The following is a 14,957-nucleotide window of genomic DNA, read 5'->3' as shown; positions in this document are numbered from 1 at the left end:
CCTCCCCCCACTACCACCACCAGCAGCCCCACGACTGGAGCTCCAACTCCACAGGTGCTGCATTTGAAGTCACCTTTGCCGTCTTTTCTGTCTGCCTCCCTGATCTGTGCACAACTTGAGGGAAGGGACTTTGTCTTCTCATCTCCATGTCCCTGGGGCCTGAGGGACAGATGTGGTACCAACCTACACTCCACTTGCAGCAGAAGCAGTCAGCCCCCCTCCTGACTGAGCTCCCAGCCACTGTCCCTGGCTGTCCCCCTTTGGGGACACATCCCTGGAGCTTCTTGCTTGCAGAGAACCTCAAAGCCCCTCCAGTGAAGGATTCTGTGTCCCTTGGCTCCGTAAGTCCTTGTGGATACGCCTAAGAAAGAGCTTGTGGCCACTGTGGCTTCACCCTGGTCCCTTCTTTTTTCCCCCAGAGACTTCGGCCAGCTTGCTTTGGAGTTATTAGATCAGTCTTATAAGCACGACGAGCAGATCGCCATGAAACTCCTGACCTACGAGCTGAAAAACTGGAGCAACTCGACCTGCCTCAAACTGGCCGTGGCAGCCAAACACCGGGACTTCATCGCTCACACCTGCAGCCAGATGCTGCTGACCGACATGTGGATGGGAAGGCTGCGGATGCGGAAGAATCCTGGCCTGAAGGTGCGTGCAACGCATTGCGAGGCGGGCCGGGGCGACAGTGACAAGCGACTCTCTGCCAGGCTGAGCGGAGCATTTTCTGTGGCTTATTTCATTTATTCCTTCGAGCAACCCCCTGAGGGAGATGTCATGACAATCATTGTCTTATAGATGAGGAACCTGAAGCTTTAAGATGAAATGACATGCCTGGGATCTTAGCTGGTCAGCATGGGATCAGGACCCACACCCAGGTGGTCTAACTCCACACCCCGCCTGACCAGCCCACCAGGCTGCACAAACCCTCGCCACGGTCAGAGTCTCCTAATGGAGCCCCCCGCATAACTCAGCATGCACACACACCCTGGTTGGGTCATCTACCCACCATTAAAGCAGGGACTGGAACTCTATTTCTAGATTCCCTTATAACTCTGAAATTGTATATTATTTTACTAGCGATGTTTTCATGACATGGGAGAAAATTACGAGAAAATATGAAGCTACGAAAGGGTTTGAAAAAGACATAGTGGGAGAAAAATTATATTGCAATCAAACCCTAGCTCTGGGGTTTGCTGTTGTTAACTACTAGCTTATCTTGAGAAGAGATTCTAATCTGCAGATAACCTGGCAATCTAATGGCAGTATTGTATCTATTTTAGAGATCTCCATAAGGATAAAGAAAAGGCTGTACAAGTTATACTGTGTAGTATGGTTCTGACAAATAGAGGGCACTTTGTTTCTTAGAAATATAAACGTTATGTCTGTCTAATTCTATATCATATGCTAAGCTGATCTTATACATAACTTAGGATATTAATAAACAGTTTTCAGAATTCCAAGAATAAAGAGTTCTTCAAGGTTTTGAGGAAACTAAGGTAGATCACCTACATGGGGATGAACATCAAATTGGCATCAGACTTTTCATCAATAATACTGAAACCCAGAAGGCAGCAGTGGAGGAAGGCCTTCACAGTTCTGAGGGGAAAGCATTTGTTTTAGAATGTTTTCTACCCAGGTCAACTATTCAAAAGCATGAGAAAAGAATATCTGTTTAAGACAGGCAAAGACTCAAACTATACACCTTCAACCTCCCATTCAGAAGAATTAGTTTAGCAGGTAGTCCAAGCAAAAAAAAAAAAAAAAAAGGTAAAAATTACAATGAAAAAACGTGGTGTGGAGTGTAAGAAATAGGCCCCAAGTTTTATAAATTGCCATACAAAAGCTGTGCAGCCGAGAGAAAGGCGGTCAGATTAAATGAGGCTAAGGAGTCGTGGGATCCAAAAAGGAAGTACTCAAGGAGAATAGAAATAACTCCGATAAATAGACAGAATGACTAAGAAGCCCCAAGTGTCAGGAATACAGGTTAAGGAAGCAAAACAGTTTATAATCCTTAACAAGAAAATAGAAGGCAAATCCATACATTTCAGGAAAAACAATGAAGTGCACACAAAAGTTAAAGTTCAGTTATGATTCAAACTAAAGTTTAAAACGATCTTGAACCATTGGTAGAGTGTGGAAAAGCGCTGACAAAGAGGGAAGCGCAGCCGGGCGTGGGGGCTCACGCCTGTAATCCAAACACTTTGGGAGGCCAAGGCAGGAGGATCACTGGAGCCCAGGAGTACAGGGCTAGCCTGGGCAACATAGTGAAACCCCATCTCTCTAAAAAAAAAATTTTTTTTTTAATTAGCCAGGTAGGCCAGTCGTGGTGGCTCACACCTGTAATCCCAGCATTTTCTGAGGCAGAGGTGGGTGGATCACGAGGTCGGGAGATCAAGACCATCCTGGCTAACACGGTGAAACCCCATCTCTACTAAAATACAAAAAGTTAGCTGGGTGTGGTGGCAGGTGTCTGTAGTCCCAGCTACTTGGGAGGCTGAGACAGGAGAATGGTGTGAACCCGGGAGGCGGAGCTTGCAGTGAGCCGAGATTGCGCCACTACACTCCAGTCTGGACAACACAGTGGGACTCTGTCTCAAAAAAAAAAAAAAAAATTAGCCAGGTATGGTGGTGCACACCTGTAGTCCCAGCTACTCAGGAGACTGAGATGGGAAAATCACCTAAGCCCAGAAGATCGAGAATGCAGCTAGCCATGATTGTGCCACTGCACTCCAACCCAGGCAACCAAGCAAGACCTTGTCTCTAAATAAATAAATAAATAAATGGAAGCACGTTTTCTGTCTATGAACCTGGGCATCCGGGCATCCTTTTGTTGTCTAGGCTGAGCCCATGTTAGTCCTTCTTTTGTGAGTCACATTAGCCTTGCAACTCTTAGTTCACATAATCTCATTTATATCAAAGGTAGTTCTATATAAAATACTTTTGGCCTACTTCACTAGAGGTATTGTATTTTATTTATATTATTATATTTTAATGTAAAGATTTGCCTTCCTTGAAATTTCATGTAAGGACTTTTTTTTTTTTTTTTTTTTGAGACAGGGTCTTGCTCTGTCACCCAGGCTGGAGTGCAGTGGCGCAATCTCAGCTCACTGCAAGTTCCGCCTCCTGGGTTCAAGTGATTCTTGTGCCTCGGCCTCCCAAGTAGCTGGTATTACAGATGTGCACCACCACGCCCAGTCAAATTTTGTATTTTAGTAGAGATGGGGTTTCATCATGTTGGCCAGGCTGGTCTCAAACTCCTGGCCTCATATGAGCCACCAACCTTGGCCTCCCAAAGTACTGGGATTACAGGTGTGAGCCACCATGCTAGCCAGGACTTTTCTTTTTTAAAGTTAGGATCACCAATAGTGCTGCTTGCCATTCATTTAAAAAATTTAATGTATGTCCTTAAATTTTTTTACTGCCTGCAATTCTACCAACGTACCAAGCACATGTCACAGAACATCAGACCGGGGGTAAACATTCCAGGGCTCCTAGGTTATTGAATAATGTTGAAGGTCATAATTAAAAAATTTTAACTATGCTGGAAAATTTTTCTAGAATTGCCACAGCTTTAAAAATCGATTTATGTCCCCTAGGTTATCATGGGGATTCTTCTTCCCCCCACCATCTTGTTTTTGGAATTTCGCACATATGATGATTTCTCATATCAAACATCCAAGGCAAATGAGGATGGCAAAGAAAAAGAAGAGGAGAATACGGTCAGTGACACACTTGACCCTAAGAGTATCAGTGTGATCTCGTTTTAAAAATTGTTGAGATTTCTTGTACTATGGATTGAGAAATCTCACTGGTTAAGAGCATTTTTGGAATTGTTTTTTTTAATGGTGCCTGTGTGCTGGAGTGCCTTGCATTTCCCATTTAACCACCTGCCTGTCATGTGCTGTGCTCTGTTTTCCAGGACGCAAATGCAGATGCTGGCTCAAGAAAGGGGGACGAGGAGAATGAGCACAAAAAACAGAGAAGTATTCCCATTGGAACAAAGATCTGTGAATTTTATAACGCGCCCATTGTCAAGTTCTGGTTTTACACAGTAAGGCCTCCTTCTAAACATTTGACATTCGGCATGTTTTGAATGGTTTGATATGTTGGAATCAAGAAAAATTTCAAGGGCTTAAAAAAGTTTCTAAAAATTCACTGAATTAAAATGAATTATGAAAACAAAACTGGGACTAATTGAGATCTCTGGCTAACATTGGATCTTGATATCCTGTCATATATTGATATATGTGATATATTGATATATGGCCATCCTAGTCCTAAATACACCATCTCATAAGGCAAAATAGTCACATGCTGTTTGCTTACGATGGACTCTTTTGATGCCTTTAGCAATACAAACTTAGGGAACTATAATTTTATTTTTAAATGAACAGAGATGACTAGTGAGTTAAAGAGCAAATTCACAGATTGCATTTTTCATGAAATTGGTGGGGTTCTTACAAGGGCATGGCTAAATCCAGATGGTAAACTCTTGGAATAGGGAAACAAATCCAGGCCTCTCGTTCTGAACTGCTCACCAAACTGACCAGCTTGGCTGGCAAGCCATCCTCCATCCCCCTCTGAGGCCCGGGTCTACACAGCTCCCAGAGTGTGGCTCTCTGCTAACAAGAGGAGGAGAGGAGGCAGCAGGGCAGATCAGAGTGCCTCTGGGGGAAATGGCTGAGCTGCGGAAACTACCAGCGGGGGTGGCCAGGCATGCTGTGGCTTGTGCGACCATGTCAGTCAGGAGGAAAGAGACTTCTCATGAAACCCCAAGCATCAAGCCGCAGCCCACGCCAGGCAGGTCTCGGGGCTGTGGTTGCACTGGTGATGAGGTGGGAACAGGGCGTGGGACATGAGCTGGGTCCCTGGCCACGGTCTGGGCAATGAATGAGGGTGGACTGGGGGCAGAGCAAAGCTCTGTGTGGGGGCCCACCTCAAGGGTCAGCTGTGGGCCTGGACACCCAACCTTGTGGCAGCCATGATTGATGATACAGCCGAAGTCACTGCTGCCCATTAATTCTGGTCGGAACCATCTGAGGGCCTGAGGTGCACCCAGCCTGCAGGAGAGCCCAGCCATAGAGGCTGCTGCCAGGGATGGGGCCAGGAAGCCATTGAAGCCTCTCAGCCTTGGGCCTCGCCCCAGACCCTCTGCATCGGGTAGGGTCATCACACATTGTACAGCTTCCCAGGGATTAGGATGCAGCCCAAAGTCTGAGAACCTGGCTCTAATCTTTCTTAGAGGAGTGGATAGTGGATCTGGGGGGGTCTGCCTGTCTCCTGGTAAAATTTATAGGTTTGGGAGGTGGGATCTTGGGAAAAAAAAAACTGCCCAATTACAAATACTCAACTTCTAGCACCCCTCCCCCAAGCCTTCCAAAGGGGCCTGTGCCAGTGAGGGACCCAGAAGCTGAAGTTTCCTTGGCATCATGGTGAACCACTGGGGACAGGTGATCCACTTCAGACATCCTCCCCCAACCCCTTAACTCCCCGCTTTTGCCTCACCCACCCCTACCTCCAGCTCTGCCTCTTTCCCTGCCACAGAGATAGGGGCCCTGCTGCGGCCACAGCAAATCCTGGACATGCCACCACTAACTGAGGGGACCCTAGGGTCAGCTCGCGTGTCTGGGTAGGCAACTCATCTGCATGTCCTCTCATCTAACTTCCCAGTTGTGGAAAGAATCAGGAAGGAAATTTGTGAGGCAGGAAGGAGTAAGTAACATTTTCCAATTTCCAGGAATGTAGAAGACACTCCAGCCAACTATTAAAAGTTTCCCGTTATCATAATGTTTGCAACTTCACAGTTTCCCCGTGAGGATGACAGCACCAACAAATATGTCTCCATGTAGAAAATGAAGAGTCAGGGCCCATATCATGCTGAAGTATAAAATGCCTCCCGTCCTACCTCCAGGTCTTCTGTCTTCACTGGTGAGGTGCAGGGAAGGTTTCCTCTCAATGAGTCAGTCCAGTTGGAAACAAAGATTCTTTTAGATGTATCACCCTGAAAGAAAATGGGTTTCAAAATTTGATTGCAAGTTATTCCCCCAAACACGGCTAACAGCTTGTCTTTCTTTCAGATATCATACTTGGGCTACCTGCTGCTGTTTAACTATGTCATCCTGGTGCGGATGGACGGCTGGCCCTCCCTCCAGGAGTGGATCGTGATCTCCTACATTGTGAGCCTGGCATTAGAGAAGATACGAGAGGTGGCTACTCCAAAGGCCTGCCCCAGCCCACTAACTGCTGACTGCAAATGCAAATATGGCTCCTTACTGAAAAAACATTTCATGTAAATTATGCATGTTGGGCCAGGCACTGTGGCTCATGCCTGTAATCCCAGCACTCTGGGAGGCCGAGGCAGGTGGATCACTTGAGGTCAGGAATTCTAAACCAGCCTGTCCAACATGGTGAAACACCGCCTCCACTAAAAATAAAAAAAATTAGCCAGGTGTGGTGGTGCACGCCTACAATCCCAGCTACTAAGGAGGCTGGGTGGGAGGGTTACTGGAGATCAGTAATTCGAAACCAGCCTGGCCAACATGGTGAAACCCCATCTCAACTAAAAATACAAAAAGTAGCCAGTCGTGTGGCAGGTGCCTGTAATCTCGGCTACTCAGGAGGCTGAGGTGGGATGATCATTTGAACCCGGGAGGCAGAGGTTGCAATGAGCCGAGACAGCACCACTGCACTCCAGCCTGAGAGACAGAGTAAGAGTCCATCTCGAAAACAAAAACAGAAAAACAAATTATACATGCTGTGGGACTTTTTTTGTACTCACAATTCCAAGTTTATTCCATTCATTTATTTAAGATGTATACATCTTGAATGAACTTGAACTTGCAAATCCAAACACGAGGCAAAATAAAGATATTTAACGATGAAAACAGGGTTGAATGCATAGGAAAACATCAGCAAATGCTGCTGGCGACTTGAGATAAACCAAATTACCACAACTGGGTACAAATTTTGGCTTAGTTTTTTGGGACCAGAAGCGAGAGAGAGAGATACAAGGGACACTTGCACAGTGTGGTCCAAAGCCCAAAGTTGCAGGAAAAATATCCTCTCTTTTATCTCTGGACTCTTGGGTAAGAGATTTATGAAGGGAGGGCTCCCAGTGAGGAGGAAAAGGAGCTAAGTGAGGTGTGGCTTCAGGTGGACCCTGTCCTTGGCCTAATCCTGTAGGGGGCTCTGAGTGAACTGGACACTGTGGAGTCTGTCTCACCTTTGGGCCCCACCTCAATTAGTCATTGGTACCCACCAGAGACATGGCTCCAAGTGTCCAAGAGCAAGCCTCCCAGAAGGGTGCAGGTATGGGCCTAACAGCAGCACCTGCGGCAAGTGGGGTGGACAAGCCCTCCTGGGGAAAAGCTCCAGGGGATATGGGAGGGGCCTAGAGCATTTGTTGCAAACAGAGGGAACAGGATTTTCAACTCAGTGTTGAAAAAGAACAGATACCATCTCACAAACGACTCTTGTTATCCCAGAGGGCTCGAGTGAAAATGTAACTCCCAGTAGGCAATCTCTGCTGACAGCAGGGGAAAGATGCGCCGGCTACTTTCCTTTCCAGTACCATTCAGAAGTTTTAATTCACTAAATTTGCTTATACAGAGAAAGCATGTACCCAGGCAAAAAAGCAACTTGAACTGAAAAAGGCCACAGCACCATTTCATATCCTTTCTGCAACTGATATACAACCAATACTATTATTTTGCAATAACTGTTGACCCTTTCACTGAACTGAAAAACATTATTAACCTAGTCCAGGTAGAGGGAATCTGATGGCATCGGACTAGAGCCTGAAAAACCAAAACAGCACTGAATCCAAAATTATACATGCCACCTTCTACTACTGTTCCTTTTCTAGCTGGGCTTCCTTCAAATTCTGCAGGTGCTGCAACTGGGATTTCCTGAGCAGCCTGCTTTCCCATCACTGTGCCGTCATGACCTTGCTGAGGATCCACCGTACACCAAGACACTGTTCTTTATTCCAGCAACCTGCCCCCAATTATAGGAGAGAGAGGGCGGCCATCAGCTGGTGTGCATGGGTTGTTAAACTAGTGAATCCCTTCTGTGTGGGCTGATAGATAACCACTGCCCCATCCTACCACAGAGATCCCCAAAACCTCTGCAACTGAAGGGGTACCACCTGGCACGGCAACCCTCCACCCCAGAGCGGCACCACAGACAGCTGTGCCATTGGGAAGGCTCTGCGTGTGTGCGTGCTGCTTGCTAAATATCTTCCATTTTACTCTGTGGAAGTCTCCCCTTAAGCAGCAGTGATTTTGAAAGGATAATATCTCAAGTAGGGGAAAACCTGGTCTAACTTTCCCCTAATTTCTCATGTCTAAGTTGCAAAGGAATTTTGCCAAATCAAAACATTTCCTAGCCCCATTCTGCCATCTCCACTGGGTGGACTGCCGCTCTGTGGGGCCACGTGGGGCTCATCTGTGCTCTAGAGTTTTCGTCCTGTGCGACTCTGGAATGTGGAGTAACAGGCACGTGTCCAGATAATTAAAAAAGAAATCAAAATGCAGCTGCTTTAATTACAGCCAGAAGGACATAATTTAGAAGGCATTTCCTGAGTTTCTAAAACCCTGAATCTAAGAATAGGGAGGATCCCATGGAATTTCCCTTTCTAGATATCTCTCTCTGCCTGAGAAGAAGAGTGTTTAGAGGTTTTGCGTAGGAAAGGGGCCAGAACATGCCCTGGAATGTTCCACGAGTCTTATCATTCCAATATTCTAAGACAAGACTTCTAATACGGCATCTCAGTTTATTGTTCTCTGGGATTTGTTTTCAGATCCTCATGTCAGAACCAGGCAAACTCAGCCAGAAAATCAAAGTTTGGCTTCAGGAGTACTGGAACATCACAGATCTCGTGGCCATTTCCACATTCATGATTGGAGCAATTCTTCGCCTACAGAACCAGCCCTACATGGGCTATGGCCGGGTGATCTACTGTGTGGATATCATCTTCTGGTACATCCGTGTCCTGGACATCTTTGGTGTCAACAAGTATCTGGGGCCATACGTGATGATGATTGGAAAGATGGTTAGTAATGGCATCCTGTGCGTATCCAGAGAGACTTTGGCTGTGGTTAGGGCATAAGAACAGGCCTTGGGCATAGCTTCCTTCAATTTCATTTGGTTTTTCTTTTGCAGTTGGACTTTTAAAGGAAATATTCTTTGCTTTAAGATACACAGTTCTCCTACATGTTGATAACTTAATAAAATCCGATAGAAAAACATGAGTTTAGGGCCTACCGTGTATATATACATAACATATATACATATATAGTGTGTGTACACACACACATATGCATACATATATCTCTCAATATATATCACGTACTCAATATATACTGTCTTCCTTCTTCCATACCATATTTCAACTGTAGGATGACTAATTACTTTTGCTTTTTATTCCTTCTGATTTATTATTAATGAGCCTATTTTGACAGCAACATTAAAGAAAATAGCCTCCTTTTTTTAATAAGAGCTTACTTCACTTTCCCAGGACATAAGAGAACATTGATTTTTGATGCAATAGGAATTCAGTAGCAAAATAGATGTCTCAAAATATTTACTTGTTGATGGCTGGAAACATATTTTCAGCATTCTTTAGTATAGGGACATGGATTTGATGTTCTATCAGACTACATCCCCTTCAGAATGCACATATGGCCAAAAAAAAACCAAAAAACAACAACAACAAAAAAAACCTGCCTGATTTATAACCTCCTAACATGTGGTAGAAGCCAGAGACAAAAGGAGCCCAAGGCCAATTCCCAACCTGTACTCCAGATGATCTTCAGCTCATTCACTCTGGCCTGGAGTGAATACAGGAAGTTCATGTGATTAGACCATGATGACTTATACTCCAGAACAGGCCAGAGAATATGAAACTGAAAATGAATCAGCAGGTCGGTCATCCTTACATTACCTAAAAGAGCCTCAGTGTTAGGACTGGTGCAAGAAGAAAGCAAGCTTCCTACATTTAGGAAGGATTCTTTACAGGGCAAGTGGTTTTGAGCTAAGGGATGTACGCTTTAGTAAATTCCAGCAAGAGCCTCCATCTTGAACAAGGGATGTTCAAAATTAGGAATTATACCAGTTTAGTATCCACAGTAACCAGGGCATTGCTCACTGTAACCACTCAGCACTTGTGTAGTGAATGAATAAATGTTGGTCTACACTCTCAATTCATTATTGTTTTATTTCCTTAGGTAACTCCTCCTCTTACTCCTTAGTATCCCTTACAGACTCCCATCTTTTCTCACAATTCTTCCCTTTCTCCATTTGCACTTTTAGTTACTAAGGTACATGTGTTTATGGGCAACAACAGAGGAGAAGCAAGAAGGATGAAGAGCAGATGAGGATAGCAATGTTCTAGAAGGCATTCTAGGCATAAAGCATTGCACGGAGTAGGAAAAAGCCTTCCCAGGGATGGGAAGGGAGGAAGGGAAAGAGGCTTTCTTCATCCTAATTAAGAATTCGTGAAGTGTTTCATTGGAGAGAGCAATATAATGAGCCAGGGTGAACTTGGCCCATGAGCCAAGACAGTGAGAGACAAACGTTCTCCTTACTCAGATGATCGACATGCTGTACTTTGTGGTCATCATGCTGGTCGTGCTCATGAGTTTTGGAGTAGCCCGTCAAGCCATTCTGCATCCAGAGGAGAAGCCTTCTTGGAAACTGGCCCGAAACATCTTCTACATGCCCTACTGGATGATCTATGGAGAGGTGTTTGCAGACCAGATAGACCGTAAGAGTAGAATTCATAGTAAGATTCTCTTCCCTGCTTCTGAGGCGGATGATCAGTTCCAAATTAATGGAAGAGCATGTATTAATTTGGAAATAAAAAATATTTGTCATTCCACCATAGGCATCAAATTATTTTACAAAGAAATAAGAACAAATTATGGAACATGGATTTTCAGACATCAGTCATTTCTTTTATTCTAAAAATAATTCACTAGAATTCCAAAAGAGTCTCACTTCCCTTGAACTGGACCTGATGGACATCCTGTCACATGAATGCAGTTCTAATGCCAATAGCCTAGTTTTTCTTCAACCCAGTATCTCCCCACCCCAGGATAAGGCTAGTAGTGTTTTCCAGTAGAATGAACTAGTGAACAGGGCAGAGTAACTGGTACGTCCCACCATCCTCTTCTTCAAGTCATCAGAGCCCATTTTCCACATAGCTACCCATTTCATCTTCACTAGTAGAGTGCTATTTTGTATTATCAAAAATAATCTGGATGTTAGTAGAGGAAATGGGCTATGATCCTGCACAGATTTCTGGGGAATGTAGGCTGCTCTGCAGCTCCTCTGCAGGCTGAGCTGGTGTCTTCTGGATTGAAGGAAAGTAAAGCTCAAATGTTCTTGTACCTATTTCACCAGGACAGTTGAATAAATGTTCCGCCAGTGAAGGAGGCACTTTTAGTCCCATTTCCATTTCAGGACCAACATTTTCATTTGCATGTTGTAATTTATCATAAAGCATCAGTCATAATAACATGTTGCTACTTCCGGAGCTCTGCTATTTGGGAATAGAAAGTTTGTATTATCTTCCTTTCATATAGAATGTAGGGCTGTCAGTGTATATCTACTGCCTCCAGTTTAGACAATAACCAGCTCATGCAGTAGCTTCTAACTTTTATAATGTCATTCTGACCATATCATTATTGCAAGTATTGCAAAGTCAACTATTGAAGTGTGTTAGTAGCCTGGTAAGCCAGAACATAAAAATCTAATTTGGTTTCAAAAGAATATTAGTTTAGGTCGACATACATACATGTTAAAAGTCCCTAGATTCCAGGCATAAACTGTAGTATTTTTATTGTTGGACATTTTTTTTTCATTAAATTGGGTTATGAGAGAAGATAAACAGGTAAACTTTAGGCTGTGCTATTCTCAGTAACATAATTAAATGTAGGTTTTTGATTCTTGATCTTTTAACTAATAATTTTGTAGTTATTTGGGCTTATGAGGTGTTTGTGTTGGAATATAGGGAACGTGTGATTGGTTACCTGATCATCTGCCAGTAACATGTCTTTTTCACAATATTCTTAACTAGTGAGCTTTTGCTCTTGTTTATGACATATGGTAAAATAAATATCCATGATATATATTTTCTAGAATTATTAATGTATGTAATTCTTCTAAATAGATCACTGTTTCTAAGTGTGAATCAATAATTCCCAAGCTTAAAATATTTGTATTTCTTCACAGCAAAACAGTTATGTTGTTAAGTCACTTGTGTTACTTTTCTCTCAACCATCATATTATTTTCTTTCCTCCCCTCCTGTCAAAACAAAAATCCTGCTTTCCAATCGTTATGTAGTCTACGCCATGGAAATTAATCGTAAGTTTACATAGAATTGATTATTGTAGTCTATGGACGGTGTTTCTTAATTACCTTTTCCTTGGCTGATTACTAGTAGTCTTAAACTGTTTTCAGATACTTCTCTTGTGTTTTGGTGCCAGTACTTTTTAAACTGCCAGTAAAAAGTAAAGAGAACCACATATTCACTGTTGGGATCACCCTAATTTTTTTAGGGGAGAAATAGACCCCCTGTGATAAAAAGTTGCATTTCAAATGAGCAGAGGGGGAAAAGATTATTTTTCAAACACGGCACCAAAACAGTTGATTAAACAATTTGGGAAGTAGAGGGAATCCCTAACCCATACGACATAACAAAAATATTTTCAAATTTAATGTGTCAATGACACCAAGAAAACAACCAGAAGACAACATAAGCTAATGTTAAATAATTAGAAGCCACAGTGACTTTCAAATGGATAACAATAAAGGGAAAAAAACATAAAGATACATTTGTCTGCTTAAAAATGAAGACTTTTGTATTTGAAAACCACAATAAAGAAAAGGGAAAATGTTTAGAAATATAACAAAGAATGACTATCTCTGAGTGCAGATATGAGTTTCTGACCTTTTTCTTTGTATGAGTTTATTTTTTCCCATGGAAAAATACTGCTTATGAAATAAGAAAAAATCATATTAAAAAAGAAATAGGTATTGAAAAACATATGTAAGAGATATTTATCCTTTTCATTATATGTAAAAAGCAAGCACAAAACAATTTTTTTCTTTCAGCTCCTTGTGGTGAGAACCTATATGATGAGGAGGGCAAGCGGCTTCCTCCCTGTATCCCCGGTGCCTGGCTCACGCCAGCACTCATGGCATGCTACCTACTGGTTGCCAACATCCTGCTGGTGAACCTGCTGATTGCTGTGTTCAAGTACGTGTCACAGCCGATGAGCACATGCTTATTATTTATTACTGTACAGATTTTTCCATTTAATCTCAGAATTCTCCCAAGATAAGAATATATTTGCAGATAATTTCTTTAAGGTTTTTAAGTAGATCCAATTTTTGCAGTCTCTTTGTTCAAACTTAATCAGTCTTAATGTATTCATAAATTAAGAGTTGACCTTAAATACATTTAAATTTAATTTTGGTTAGTATTTTAACACTTTAGTGTGTATTTTAATCTAATGAAAATATTTTCTTAGATGAAAGTCTCCTGGGGTACGATTTGATCAAGTCATGCTTTTCATTCATCAGCAGAGGTGCAAAAGGCAATATTAGTTTCATAAGCTGTTACAATTACTGTAATACTAGGTAAAGCATTTTTTTCTGATCATTTATAGAATGCAAGATAAAATGGCCTAAGAAAAAAAATGGCTTAAAGGATTAAATCAAGTTTCTTATAAAACCTGCCTGTTTGGCATGTTGTGTTGAGTATGTTGACCATGCTCAATAAACATTGAAAAAAATGTTAGCTTCTAAGATGAAAAATATAGAGGGAAAAAATCCTTCACAGAAATATGCAATCTTAGAATTGAACAGGGCATTGGAGAAAACTTGGTCCAAACTTCCGGCTTGAGAGATGAGAAAACTAAGGTCAGGGAAGGTAACTGGCTTTCCTAAGGTCCCAGTATTGGTAGACAATGAAATCATGCGCTTACTGCTTCCTGTTGGAAGCTAAAATAAGACAAAGATTGTACCTACCCCATGTCCAAAATAACGAACCTTCAATCAAATAAGTACAATAACTAATTAATTCAGTTTAAAAAAAAAAAGTAGTCATCTACTTGTTAGACTGAATTGAAAGTTTAAACATGTGAAAACGTTTAGTTAAATGGCTTATACCTCTACATATAGGACATTAAATTTCCTGAGTATACGAGTAGATTGTGGTGTGGTTTTTCAAGAAAGCAGTACATAGCAATTTATTAAACTTAGCTACTTATGAGTACAATGTCCTTAAGCACAGATAATCCACATTGATGGATAAACCAAAAGATTGAATAATCAAGGAATCAGTGCTAAAGGGCACTAAAAGGCCATCTCATTGAGTATTTTCATTTAAATGTGAGTAACTCTGACTGCTCTGAGAAGTCATTATAAAAAGTAATATGACTAACTGTAAAAATGTCTTCTTTTTAAAGCAATACCTTCTTTGAAGTAAAATCAATATCCAACCAGGTGTGGAAGTTCCAGCGATATCAGCTGATTATGACATTTCATGACAGGCCAGTCCTGCCCCCACCGATGATCATTTTAAGCCACATCTATATCATCATTATGCGTCTCAGCGGCCGCTGCAGGAAAAAGAGAGAAGGGGACCAAGAGGAACAGGATCGTGGATTGAGTATGTGCAGGGCTCTTCATTTCTAAGTTGGGCTGATTTCAAAATAGTGTTCTAATTGGACATCCTCACAGAAATCTCACTCAACTACTTGCTCGTGTGAAAAGCACCACACTCAGTCCAACTGCTGTTCTTTTCAAAAGGCTTCTCATTTTGTATCCATTTTTTTCTAGTTTCGTTAATTTGTTAGTAATTGATATTAGGAAAGCCAGCTCATGGAGATTAGAAGTTGAGCTAATTCTCTAAAATTACTCTACTCTATAAATTTCTATATAAATCGAA

General features: G+C 42.2%; 1 protein-coding gene and 1 long non-coding RNA gene across 4 annotated transcripts in view; one reads left to right on the top strand and one right to left on the bottom strand.

The window, feature by feature from the left end:
* The window catches only part of TRPM1 (transient receptor potential cation channel subfamily M member 1), a 153,744-nt gene that overhangs the window by 112,565 nt on the left and 26,222 nt on the right, over positions 1 to 14,957 (top strand). For all 3 annotated transcript variants that reach the window (XM_023195674.2, XM_023195672.1, XM_023195673.1), the window contains 9 exons: positions 420 to 648; positions 3,597 to 3,719; positions 3,920 to 4,051; positions 6,078 to 6,206; positions 8,801 to 9,052; positions 10,591 to 10,765; positions 12,347 to 12,367; positions 13,118 to 13,262; positions 14,476 to 14,678. In XM_023195674.2, coding sequence (XP_023051442.1) covers positions 420 to 648; positions 3,597 to 3,719; positions 3,920 to 4,051; positions 6,078 to 6,206; positions 8,801 to 9,052; positions 10,591 to 10,765; positions 12,347 to 12,367; positions 13,118 to 13,262; positions 14,476 to 14,678 — 1,409 coding nt within the window. The remainder of the gene's footprint in view (positions 1 to 419; positions 649 to 3,596; positions 3,720 to 3,919; positions 4,052 to 6,077; positions 6,207 to 8,800; positions 9,053 to 10,590; positions 10,766 to 12,346; positions 12,368 to 13,117; positions 13,263 to 14,475; positions 14,679 to 14,957) is intronic.
* LOC111528831 overlaps positions 1 to 14,957 on the bottom strand; it is an 89,738-nt gene that overhangs the window by 58,945 nt on the left and 15,836 nt on the right. Inside the window, exons 2-4 of the long non-coding RNA XR_002727170.1 lie at positions 14,482 to 14,628; positions 10,587 to 10,733; positions 5,906 to 6,001 (exon numbers count right to left, since the gene is read on the bottom strand). This is a non-coding gene — a long non-coding RNA (uncharacterized LOC111528831). The remainder of the gene's footprint in view (positions 1 to 5,905; positions 6,002 to 10,586; positions 10,734 to 14,481; positions 14,629 to 14,957) is intronic.

This window comes from Piliocolobus tephrosceles, chromosome 6 (genome assembly GCF_002776525.5).
Source record: "Piliocolobus tephrosceles isolate RC106 chromosome 6, ASM277652v3, whole genome shotgun sequence".
In the NCBI taxonomy this organism is placed as follows: domain Eukaryota; kingdom Metazoa; phylum Chordata; class Mammalia; order Primates; family Cercopithecidae; genus Piliocolobus; species Piliocolobus tephrosceles.
This window is presented reverse-complemented; position numbering and strand designations above follow the sequence as displayed.